The 12,631-nt window shown below is 48.0% G+C and overlaps 1 protein-coding gene across 2 annotated transcripts in view; it reads left to right on the top strand.

Annotated features, from left to right (window-relative positions):
- Echdc2 (enoyl-CoA hydratase domain containing 2) overlaps positions 1-12,514 on the top strand; it is a 15,390-nt gene extending 2,876 nt beyond the window's left edge. Inside the window, exons 2-10 of one of the 2 annotated variants that reach the window (XM_050136234.1) lie at positions 1,336-1,403; positions 1,480-1,567; positions 3,740-3,826; positions 4,639-4,731; positions 6,032-6,088; positions 6,227-6,414; positions 9,822-9,872; positions 11,332-11,379; positions 11,991-12,514. In XM_050136234.1, the coding sequence (XP_049992191.1) occupies positions 1,336-1,403; positions 1,480-1,567; positions 3,740-3,826; positions 4,639-4,731; positions 6,032-6,088; positions 6,227-6,414; positions 9,822-9,872; positions 11,332-11,379; positions 11,991-12,068 (758 nt within the window). In that variant the 3' untranslated portion in view covers positions 12,069-12,514. The remainder of the gene's footprint in view (positions 1-1,335; positions 1,404-1,479; positions 1,568-3,739; positions 3,827-4,638; positions 4,732-6,031; positions 6,089-6,226; positions 6,415-9,821; positions 9,873-11,331; positions 11,380-11,990) is intronic. The other variant, XM_050136235.1, reaches the window with a different exon arrangement.
- Positions 12,515-12,631: the final 117 nt, after the last annotated feature.

Below are 12,631 nucleotides of genomic sequence, written 5' to 3'. Positions count from 1 at the left end.
ATATATGAGTATTTTGCTTGCTTATGTATGTGTGCACACATGTGCGCCTGGTTCCCTTGGACACTAGAAGAGGATGTTGGATCTCCTGGACTTGGAGTTGCAGATCATTGTGAGCCACGGGATGAGAGTCCTTTGGAAAAGCAGCCTGGGTTCTTACCACTGAGTCATCTCCCCAGCCCTGCAATTAGTATTTTTAACAATATTAACCAATGCTCAACCCCTTAGCCAAATCCCTTCAGAAAGAGTTTTGTTTCCCTGATCCGTCTCATGAAAAAGAACTGTCGCACTGACTTCAGATATAGACCCACCTGCCGTGTGAAGGCTGGGTCTCTTGCTGGGCATAGAGGTGTACTCTTGTAAGCCCAATACTTGGGAGGTAGAAACAGGAGACTCAGGAGTTAAGGCTACTCTGGGCAGCATTAGACATTGTCTGGGTAGGGTGGCACTTGCCTTTAATCTGAGCACTTTGAGAGAGAGAGAGAGAGAGAGAGAGAGAGAGAGAGAGAGAGAGAGAGGCAGGTGGATCTCTGTGAGGCTGGCCTGGCCTTTACATGGTGAATTCCAGTTGTCAGGGATACCTTGGAGACCTTGTTTCCAATAAATAGATGCATATCTGGGGCTGAGGATGTAGCCTAGCTGGTAGCATACTCACCTAGCATACCTGAAGTCCTGGCTTTGATCGCCAGCACCGGATAAACTGGGTGTGGCGGCACTGGCCTCTAATCCCAGTGCTCTGGAGGTCGAGGCGGGAGGAGCAGACATCCTCCCCCTTGGCTACATAGCAAGTTGGAGGCCAGTCTGGGTTCTATTAGACCCCATCTCAACAATTAAGAGTAATGATTTTCTGGCAAAGGAAAGAAATTCATGGAGGTGATTTCTACTGCCTGAGGAGAGAGGAACTGGGACTGACTGGCCAGGGCGCGTGGTGAGTCCTGAGGTAGTTGGTCCAGTTCTATGTCTTTATCCTGGCTGATGGATACAAACATATTTGTATCCTGAATATTACTCCTTAGAGAGAACTGTATGGTTGGGGTGGGGGAGGATAATGTGGAGGGAGCTATGGAACTGAAGGCTCATATATGAGAGCTTGTGGGTCCATGCTCTTGTTGGTTCAATTCACAGTTCACAAGCCCCTATACTCCCTCTGGGATCGAGAAAGCAAAGTTATTTTGTTTGATGCTTGGAAAAACTGAGGCCCAAATCGAGTGTGCAGCTTGCTGCAGTTCACAGGGCTCCTCAAGGGAAGAGCCTACCTTGAACCTGGGCCTCCTGCCTCCAGAGGTCCCTGACTAAGCAGGGCCACCCGGCTCACTCAAGGCTGCCTGTCCCTTGCAGGAATCACTGAAATTCTGATGAACAGACCTCATGCCCGAAATGCCCTGGGGAACGTCTTCGTCAGTGAGGTGAGAAAGGGTTCTCCAAGGCGTGGCCAGGGATAGACTAGGAGATGTCTGACTATATGGTCTCTGTCCTCTCCAGCTGCTGGAGGCTCTGGCCCAGCTGCGGGAGAACCAGCAAGTCCGTGTCCTGATCTTCCGAAGTGGAGTGAAGGGTGTATTCTGTGCAGGTGGGTTCCCTCCCACCCTCTCCTCCCCAGGGATTGCTGTGCCTTCAGGCTCCAGAATAGGACACATTCCCATTTTGGAGATAGGAAAGACGCAGGCAGGCAAAGTTCCTCACCCAGTTTGGCTTAAACGGCTAGTATAGGATTCAGTTTGAACTTGGTCTCTCTGGCTTGTATCTTGGTTCTTTCTGTTCTACCTTGCTTCCTTCTGAGCCTTTATGGAAGAAATGGAGACACTGAGTCCCAGCATGCTCACAAGGTAAATTCCAGTCCTTGTCCCTAGAGCACTGCCTCCAACCTGCATCCCCTGGCTCACAAGGGCACCCTGAACTTGAGAAACATGCACCCCAAACCTACAAGAGGGAAAAAACAAAAACCACAGCTCTTAGGCCCCATGGGCCCTACAACCTAACCTTTGAAGAATTGATTCGCTAAGTGTGATGACACATGCCATATCCCCAGCACTTTTGAAACTGACAAGAAGACAAAAATGATCATTTAACTTTTAGTTTTACTGGTTTTTTCGTTTGTTTCCTTTTCTTTTTTTCCTTTAAGAAACATTTTTCTATAGCCCAGGTTGGCCTTGAACTCACTTTGTAGCTGAGGATGATTTGGGACTTCTGACTCTCACACCTTCACCTCTGAGTGCTGGAATCCCAGGTGTGTGCCACCACCCACAGCTTGTGATTATTTTTTTTTTTTTTTTTGAAAGTCATCTCTCTGGAAGTTGGAGAGCTGGTTCAGCAATTAAGAGCATATACTGCTGTCGTAGGCAGGCGTTGTGGTGGAGAAGATGTTGAGAGCTACATTCTGATCTGAAGGCAAAGGTGGGAGGGGGAATGGGAAAGAAAAAGGGAAGGAGGGAGAGAGGGATGTGGGGGGGGAGCAGAGGAGACTGGGCAGTAACACACCTCCAACAAGGTCCCACCTCCTAACCCTTCTCAAAGAGTGCTACTCCCTAGTGATGAAGCATTCAAATCTATGAGCCTCTAGAGGCTGTTCTTATCCAAATCACCACACCTGCCAGCACAGAGGACCGGAGTCTGGGTCCCAGCACCCAGATCAGATGGCTCACAACTGTCGCAACTCCAGCTCCGTGACTCCAGCTCAGGTAGATGGCTTGCTTTCTTCTGGCCTCTGCACAGGTGTGCACACAGTAACGCCCACATAATTTAAAACAAAAATAAAATCTTTAAAGGCCGGGCGTAGTGGCGCACGCCTTTAATCTCAGCACTCTGCAGAGGCATGCGGATCTATGTGAATTTGAGACCGCCTTCGTCTACATAGTTCCAGAACAGCCAGAGCTACATAGTGAACCCTGTCTAGGAAAGAGAGAGAGAAGGGGAAATTGTTTGGTTTTCTTTTGAAACCTGTAAATTTTCTCTTCATTTTTTAAAATTTTTTAAAAATTATTTTTAGGGGGCTGGAGAGATGGCTTAGCAGTTAAGAACACTGGCTGCTCTTCCAGAAGTCCTGAGTTCAATTCCCAGTATCCACATGGTGGCTCACAGCCATCTGTAATGAGATCTGGCACTCTCTTCTGGCCTGCAGAACACTCATACATAAAATACAAGAAAAGAAGGGCTGGAAAGGTGGCTCAGCGGTTAAGAGCATTGCCTGCTCTTCCAAAGGTCCTGAGTTCAATTCCCAGCAACCACATGGTGGCTCACAACCATCTGTAAAGAGGTCTGGCGCCCTCTTCTGGCCTTCAGGCATACACACAGAATATTGTATACATAATAAATAATTATTTAAAAAGAAAAGAAGAGAAAAGAAATAGTTATGTATGTGTGGATGAGTGTTTTGGCGTGTGTATGCATGCAGTGCCCAAAGATTCCAGTAGAGGGTGCCAAATCCTTTGGAATTGGAGTTACAGATGGCTATGAGCCACCATGTGGGCGCTGTAAATTGAATCGGGTCCTCTGGAAGAGCAGTCTTAACCACTGAACCACCTCTCCAGTCCCTTAACAGTGTTCTTTGATGTACAAAGGGCATTCACTTTGAAGAGGTCCACTTCGTTTTGATGCTGTGGTTGCCCCTCTCTTTACTGGCTCCTAGGACTGTGTTTCCTGGTTCCTCCGCTTTCTCTCTGGTCTCCCGTGCTGGCTCCTTCCACTGCCTGGGATGCTGTAACAGACCATTTCCTAGTAGTCACCAAGGGCTTGCCCTCCGCAGGTGCAGACCTGAAGGAGCGGGAGCGGATGACTGCTGAGGAGGTGGGGTTCTTTGTCCAGCGGCTCCGAGGCCTGATGAGTGAGATTGGTGAGTCTGAGAGTGGAGTGGAGGGCTGGGGGCCCTGCCGGCACCTCCTCTGCCTGACGCCATCCCTTCTCTAAAGAGGGTATTCTTTCTGCTTTGAGCTCAATGAGGACACAACGGATTACGAAGAGCAGATAGGGGATAGGGAGCGACATTTCTTCCCTTCTTCCTTTTAAAAACTATTATTTTTATTTTAGACGCTCTGGCTACAAGTTATTTCTAGCAGCCCTAGTTCTTTAGCCATAGACCCAGTCCCGTGGACCTCCCAGTTCTCCTAGTAACTCCGGAGTCATCAAATTCACTGAACACACTTTTGGGCTTTGACAATGACCGTGCCTAGTCCCTGGCACACCCTTCCCAGCTACCTGACTTTTCAGCCACCCTCCAAGGCCTCCAGCGCGTCCTCACACGGGAAGTCCTCCTCACCAACTCTAAGCTCCCCGTTCTCAGAACACAGAAGGCCTCAGATTGTCGTTGCCTGGTTATGAGTTTGCTTTCCTTCCTTCTCAGGCTGATCCCCCTGTGGGGACGGGGGTACACCTGGTTGGGTTCCATGCCAGGACCATGCACAGGGCTTGGTACATAGGAGACGGGTCCTAGCAAGAGGGTGGGCTTGCAGCATCAGCCCATTCCCTTGTTCCCAATCCCTAATGGGGCCCAGAACTTACCCTATTGGGAAAAACAAGTTTCTCAGATAACCTGACTGAGGTATCAGGTGGGGTTCCTCAGCCTGGGATCTGCAAGACCCTCTGTCCGAGGCCCTCCGCACTGGACCTGCTAGGTTTTGTAGGTTAAGCCAACCTTTGTCTCCACAGCTGCCTTCCCTGCACCCACTATTGCAGCCATGGACGGCTTTGCCTTGGGCGGGGGCCTGGAACTGGCCCTGGCCTGTGACCTCCGAATAGCAGGTACTTGGCAGGGTAGAGTTGGGGGGGTGGAGGGTGGCGGGGTGGCAACTGAGCCAAGCTGGGAAAGTCAGATTTCTGTTAAGTCAGCCACCACTTGGCCTTTCAAACAATTGAAGCTCCGAGGCAGCGTAGGAGACGGGAAGACGGGAAGCAGGTAAACGGCTTCACCACCCACAGCTGCTATAGACCATGCCCGCGAGAGCTGCTTTCCTCATCTGAGAAAGGTTGCAGAATTCTCTGAGCCGCAGCTGACTTCGCAGCCAAGAGAGGCGAAGCCAAAGAGGACAAAGTTAGGGAACTTGACCGTGTAGATCTGGCCAAGTTAGATAGACTACTTGAACTGAACAAAGGTGAGCCGTGAGGGCTGTTTGTCACTGTCCCAGCTCACTGCAAAGGTGACTGGGCAGTGTGATCAGGTGCACCGCGTCAGCCAGGTGTGTGGTTACTTGTTCTACAGTAGAGCCCCAAGTAGTGGAGGAGAACCAAGATCACTGGTCTCTTTTCAAGGTCAGACTTAGCTGGGAGAGCCCTTCTTAGAGGTAGATAGTTGGAGTGCCACCAAGGTGCCGGCCCCCTAATGCCTTCCCTTTCAAAGCCAGGAATATTAAACTATGTATCCAGGCATGAAGGCGGGTTTCTGTCTACACCGTGTGTGCAGAAGACAGACTTGAGCCGGGCTTTGGTCTGACTCAGTGGTAGAGGGGTTGCCTAGCATGCCTGAGGCTTGGTTCCATCCCCAGCACCACACACACTAAAAGTAGCTGGAGAGGGTTCAACCTTAGAGCCAGGCCAACAGAATTCTGCAGGAGGTCCAGGCAGGTAACTCAGAGTGGAGAACCCCTCTTGAGCAATGGCACAGCCCTACCTTACTGCCTCTACTGCACAGGTCAGGTGGCCTGTATTTAGGGAACTCAGCAGAGGACTATCAAGGAAAAACACTAAGGAGGGAGAACCACAGTTGTTAACAGGTGAAATGAACAGTTCAGGTTAGAAAATCCAGTAACCTACAAATCAATGTCAGGCATCTGCTGGGGACCCCTTCCTTGCTGCTGGCACTTCATTCATTCCCTAGTCTGTGTGACATGGGCAGAAGGGTAGCCATCTTTCCCCACGATGGACACTCAAAAAGGGAAGACCCGAAGATTTACCACAGTAGCTGGAGTGGTGGGCAGGGGCCTGGGCAGACTGGAGGTCTTGGTATGGCCAGACCTTGAGGAAGTAGCTGGAGGCAGAGCTATGGTCTGCCCAGGGACTGGTAATAGAGGGTGTGCAAGAGGCAACTTCATTCTTGTTTAAACAGCTTCCTCAGCTGTCATGGGGCTAATTGAGACCACCCGAGGACTTCTCCCAGGAGCAGGTAACCTCACCTGACTCTCATCTTTCCAACTTCTTTGCCCCCAGATCATTTCTTCCTTCCGTCCTGACTGTTCCCAAGATGAGTTTCTCTCCATTTACCCTTCTCAGCCTGACTCACTGCCCTCCCCTCCACTGGCAGGAGGGACTCAGAGACTGCCCCGCTGCCTGGGCGTGGCCCTAGCAAAGGAGCTCATCTTCACAGGCCGGAGACTGGATGGGGTACAGGCCCGTCAGCTGGGCCTGGTAAATCACGCTGTGGCTCAGAATGAGGAGGGTAATGCTGCCTACCACCGGGCACTGGCCCTGGCTCAGGAGATCCTGCCCCAGGTATGGTGACCGCCGGGGCACAGCAGGGAGGGATGATGGGCGGCCCAGGGGACCAGATGTGTCCTGGAGCTGCACTAGATCCACACCTAAAGACAAAGTGACCCCTGAAGTTTTGGCACCTATGCTGTTACAGAGTAGCTGAAGCCAACTTTAATTCTAAGCTCAAATACAAAGTAAATTTAGAAGGACTGGAATCTAGTGGGCTGTCAGCCATCGAAGCTGCAGGATCTAGTAACTTTCTGTGATGGTAGCAACCTCCATTACTTGTATGCAGCACGGTGTCATGATCCCTAATCCACAGTAGATCCCTTTCAAATGCCAGGAGGCACCTGTGATACTACATAGCACTCCCCTTAAGTGTCCCCAAGAACCAGAACACGAGACGTGCCACCTTTCCTACCACACTGCACAGCAGATTGGTTCTCAAAATAATCAGGACCTACATGAACTCATCTTTAGAAATCCTTACTTTGTAGAGGGGACTGCATACATGCTAAATAAACCTTAACTAGTGAGTTAAAGACTAGCCTGCGCTAGAACCAAGAGCCCTGGGGTCGGTCCTGGGGTAATCCCACAAGATTTATTAAACTCCTTGCTGGGCAGGTTTAGACCCAGGATCTAGCTGACTTGGGTGTCCAAGGCCTGGAGGTTTGTGCTTTTCGCAAAGGGAGCTGGAAGTGAGGGTAAGATCAGTGTTCATAAAAGTATAAGGCAACTGAACTCATCCAGGTCACCGAGTGACTGTAGCATCGAAACACAGGTTACAGTAAACTGTAGGATTGTGAAACATGTTTCTGGGAGGTCAGCTAGTCAAGTGCTTGCCTCCCAAGCACGGGAATCTGAGTTCAGTCCCCAGAATGAAAGTAAAAACCTGTCAGGGCTTTATTTGGAGGCCAGACAACTTAAACTAACTGGGAAACCAAAGAGAGACCATGTCTTAAAAATGTGGAGCAGAATGCCAGGATGAAATGTGAAATGTCAGCTGGTCCACACACACCAACACAGGTGGACATGTGTACAAACACAAGAGACACTCAGAAGTAGAATCCAAAAATTTTAATTTTGAAGGAAAATATATTAATTTCAATGTTACAAAACAGCCAAAATATAATATTTCAAATATTAGCCTTTTAATTAACATTACGTAATTAACATTACGATTACATTTGAAGCTGGCAGTGGTGGCACACGCCTTTAATCCCAGCATTTGGGAGGCAGAGGTAGGAAGATCTGTGAGTTTGAGGCCACCCTGGTCTACAGAGCAAGTTCCAGGACAGCCAAGGCGACACAGAGAAACCCTGTCTTGAAAACTCCATTTGAAGCCAGTTGTATAATGCTAGCATTCAGTAGGTTGAGGTAGGAGGATTTCTTTGAGGTCAAGACTAGCTTGGGCTATTGAGAACCTATCTTAAGCCCCCTAAACTTTTTAGAGGGGAGGGGAACTTCTGCAGTCTTTAAATTGAAATAATCCCACACAATGGGATGTTCTGTCAAGGACAATTAATTTGTTTCGGACCAATTTCCTGCGTATACTTCAGCAAGGAGTCTGATGCCCTGCGCTGACAAACTTCTGACAAAGCCTCTGAGCTCATACAGAACTCAGAATGACTGAGTAAGGGGGCTGGAGAGATGGCTCAGTGGTTAAGAGCACTGCCTGCTCTTCCAAAGGTCCTGAGTTCAATTCCCAGCAACCACTTGGTGGCTTACAACCATCTGTAATGAGATCTGGTGCCCTCTTCTGGCCTGTAGACAGAATACTGAGAATACTGTATACATAATAAATCTTAAAAAAAAAAAAAAAAAAAATGACCGAGTGAGCCAGGCGAGCAAGCTAGCTGGACATGTACTCTGGATATTTGCCATTTGGAATAAACGGAACAGAAGCTCAGGGTGATTTAGATTTCCAAATAGTTAAGTATGGAAGTTACATCCTAGAGTTACAGGCATTTCAGTGCTTCAAGAGTAGCTGGAGGGAGGGTTGGGGATTTGACTCAGTGGTAGAATGCTTGCCTAACACACACAAGGCTCTAGCTAGGACCAATCCTTAGTACTGACAAAAATTAAAAAGCCAGGAATGAGAGGTAGCACATACCTTTAAACACAGTAGAGGTTTACATAGCATCGTCCACATAGCAAGTTCCAGGCTAGCCAGAACTACAAAACAAGACCTTGCTTCTAAATAAAATCAAAGTAACTTTGTGTACCAAACACCAGCCTAACCACACTGGCCACTTACGTGTCCCACAGCTAGAACTTTCAGAGTAGGGTTTGTGTAGTAGGCAATTAGGGCAAACCATTGAACAGAGAGTGAAGCGGTTCTGGAGCTTACAGAGACCCACTAGAATATATTATCCTTTAACTAAAGAAGTTGGCTGCAAGGCCACAGTGACCCACTATTCCTATTCCCAAGTAACATCTGAAACTGTATCCACTGTATTTCTAATTTTAATACATTCACATAGCTAGAAATGTACTTATGTTTATGTGGTGTATGTATGTTTTAACAATTGTTTCTATTTTTGAGACAGTGTTTCCCTGTGTAGCCCTACCTATCTTGGAACTCACTCTATGTACCAGTCTGGCCTGCCTCTGCCTCCCAAGTGCTGGGAGTAAAGGCATGCACCGCCCGACGTGTGCTAATTTTTTTTATTCTATTCTACCCATCACTTCTATGAACATGAACATGAACACTATCTTTGGGGGGAGAATAGGGTCTCATGTAGTTCAGTCTGGCCTCAAATTTACTTTCCCAGGTGCTATCATGGAGGACATTAAGTTTTTATTCTTATGAGAAAAATCAGTGCTGCTGATCGGTTATCATAGCAAACAAAACAAACCAAATAGAGGAGGCAAGAAGGGGATAAAATAAAAGCCAAACACTAGCACTTACTGGGGAAGGGCTGGGAGGGAAGGAACAACAATGGGGAGGTGACTGGGAGTTGGGGAACTCGCTGGATACTTGTGGCTGCAGTACTCAATCCCATCTGTAAGATGTGGCGTCTGTAAGCAGCGTGACCACCTTTGTCGCACGTGCCTGTTATCCTGAGGATAAGGACCACAAAGGAAGACCAGCTTTAGCAAGACCTTAAATGTTTGCTCAGAGGTGAGGGGCTCGTTGCGGGTCTCACTCAGTGGGAGAGCACTTGGCTAGCATGGGTGAAGCTGAAGGTCTGTGGACTGTAATGGGTCGAACATGTTGGAAAGCTGGACTTAATGATGCCAGTAGGTTAAGACTAAAGGGGCCAGGACATGTGCTTCCTTCATTCTAGAAATGAATGCACTAAATACACTAAGAGTGTATCAATGGGAAAGCTGGACATACAATCAGGCTCTACTTAACTGTCCAAAGCTCTTCCCTTGAGCTATTTGTCTCTTTAGTCCAAGTCTCTGGATGTTCTCTCCCCTAGGCTCCCATTGCTGTGCGACTGGGCAAAGTTGCCATTGACCGAGGAATGGAGGTAAGATTCTCCCGGTCAGGATTTAAGTCAGCCATTCACTGAGTAGGATGTAGTTCCTGCCACACAGCTGTCAGAGCTCCTCAGAAATGGACTCTCCTAACACTCAGGGAGTCAGACCCATATACATGTAGCTCACTTCAGTGGGAACTGTACTGTTTTTTGGGTTTTTTTTTTTTTTTTTTTTTTTTTTTTTTTTTTTTTTTTTTTGTGTTTTTTTTTTTTTTTTTTTTTTTTTGTTTGTTTTTTTTTTTGTTTTTTATTTTTTGAGACAGGGTTTCTCTGTGTAGCTTTGGATCCTGTCCTGGAACTCACTCTGTAGACCAGGCTGGCCTTGAACTCACAGAGGTTCACCCGCCTCTGCCTCCCAAGTGCTGGGATTAATGGTGTGCACCACTACCACCTAGCATCTGCTAATATTTTTGGTTGCATTCTCAAGAAACAGGTTCAGAAGGGCAAGACCACATAAAAGTAAGCAGTAAGAAGGCAGGTCTGTGTGGTCCTCAGTTCATGTACCTGAGCTTGGGTTGGTGGCCCATAAAGAACATAAGTCAGCTCTCAGGACCTGTTGACCATTCCTCTGCACCAGACCTAAGAACTGAAATAAAATATGTCTACTGCCTACGTGATATTAATGATACTATAGGATAGCCAGTGTCAGGGACTAGCCCAGTGCTTGCCTGGTTAGCATGAGGTCCTGGCTTCAAGCCCCAACTGTGAAAAGAATTACTGCTCACTTCTGATATTTGAAAGACTTACCAAGTTAGTTAAGTAGCCACATGGGACAAGTAGCTATTTGTACTGAGCAGTACTGAGTTAGACATTGTGTGTGTGTTTGTGTATGTGTGCGCCCGTGTGCCTTTAATCTTAGCATTCAGAAGACATAAGCAAGAGGATCTCAGAACTCAAGACCAGTCTAGGCCATGCAGAAAATCCTGTCTTGAAAAAAAAGCAAGGAGCCAGAGAAAAGTTGAAATATAAGCAGAAACAGACATGTAAATTTAGGATAGACCGACTGGGAACGGCAACATGGCAACCTGGAAGGGAGGGGTCTCGAGCCAAAGACCAATTCTTTCTACTTACTGCAGCATCTGGGGCCTTAGGTTACCCTAACATGTCTCAGACTTCCCAGTACATCAAAGCACTTGTTTTGGAAGTAAGTTTTGTGCTCGCTAGTGACTGTGCCAGCATCAGCAACAGTGAGCACGAGGCCGCAGAGGCTAGAGAATGTGCCAGGTCATAGAGACTGGAGCCTCATGACAAAAGGCAGGAAGAAGAGACACTGGCTGAAACACGCAGAAGCCACAGCACACAGCCTCCTCCCTACTTCTCTCGGCATCCTTCATCACTATTGTGACGTCCAGGCAACAGTTATTTCTGTGGAGACAGTAGGATGGGCTGGCTCTTTTGTGTGGAGGGGGTTAGACAGAGTCATACTGACTCAGCAAGTACTTTTTTGCAGGTGGACATTGCATCAGGGATGGCCATTGAACACATGTGCTATGCCCAGGTATGTAACGACTGCTGGTTTGTGCATGCTTGGTGGGGGCTGAGCAACCCAAACACAGGGAGCCTCATGCAGTCTAACTATGCCAGTGGCTCCCAGGGAATCACAGATCTTCAACTCAAGACTCTGTACCTAAAGAGCCACAGGAATAAAAGATGCTTCACAAACAGAAAAAAAATGACTTTTGCTGCCCAGTACCAGCTGCCTCTACTGGGGTAAGCTGGAGTTAGTATGCTAAGGCATGGCTAGAAAGAACACAGAGGGGCTATACACCCGATGGCATACTATTCTGATAACTTGTGAGAAAGCAAACAAAAAACGCTACTCTCAATCCTAACAAATAGACAAAAATCCTAAGCAAAGAGTCTTGACTTGGTGAACAGAACCTAGCGACGCCCTCACGGGCACTCCAAATGTCAGGAGTGACAGCCAGCTGCTAGAGGCTGGCCTTCCAGATACAGCAGCCTCTGGGGCTCGCAACTTTACACAACCCAGAGTCCAGAGACAATGGAAGCACTTGGACCCAGATGTCACAGTCTAGGTCCACTTATGCAATGGTCTTTTTGTCCTCTGATCCTATTCTTCCCAAACTAATAGCCATTGTATCATTGCAGAACATCCCAACCCAGGACCGGCTGGAAGGGATGGCGGCCTTCAGGGAGAAACGACCCCCAAAATTTGTTGGCAAGTGATCCAGTTAATTTTAAACGCACACCATAAAAGAACAGGATGCAGAGGAAAAGTCTGCAGGCTAGCTCTCTTAAGCTCACCTCTTAAGCCCTCAGTTTCTTCACAAGAACAATGACAGACACTGACTGGCGCTGACCATGCCACCCACTGCCACCTTCCACATTGCTCACCTTGGCTAGTCAGTGGGACCCAGGCCTTCCTGGTTCCCTTCACTCAAAGAAGCTCTCATCGTCATGGAACAGTGAGAAGGAAGTCACAGAACAAATCCATCCAGGTTTATCTGAGCAAGTGTCAGCAGCCAGTTCAGAGATCCCAGCTCTCTGCAGATAACCCGGTGGAAATTCTGGACAAACCATTTAACTTCTCTAGAATTCAGCTTTTTTATCTGGAAATAATCAGTTGCGATGACTTAAAATCCCTATGTTCAATAAACATGCTACAGCCATTAGCTTGTTCTGAAACTGTGGGAATCTTCTGCAAACAGCAGAAGGGCAGGAACACAACAAAGGTTAGCAGCCCTGAAAGACGGGATGGGGATTCGGGCGGTGCCTGGAGGATGAGTGGT

This window comes from Alexandromys fortis, unplaced genomic scaffold (assembly GCF_014885135.2).
Source record: "Alexandromys fortis isolate MF-2015 unplaced genomic scaffold, M_Fortis_MF-2015_v1.1 scaffold_13, whole genome shotgun sequence".
Classification (NCBI taxonomy): domain Eukaryota; kingdom Metazoa; phylum Chordata; class Mammalia; order Rodentia; family Cricetidae; genus Alexandromys; species Alexandromys fortis.
Note: the sequence above shows the minus strand (reverse complement) of the source record. Positions and strands in the feature narration are given on the sequence as shown.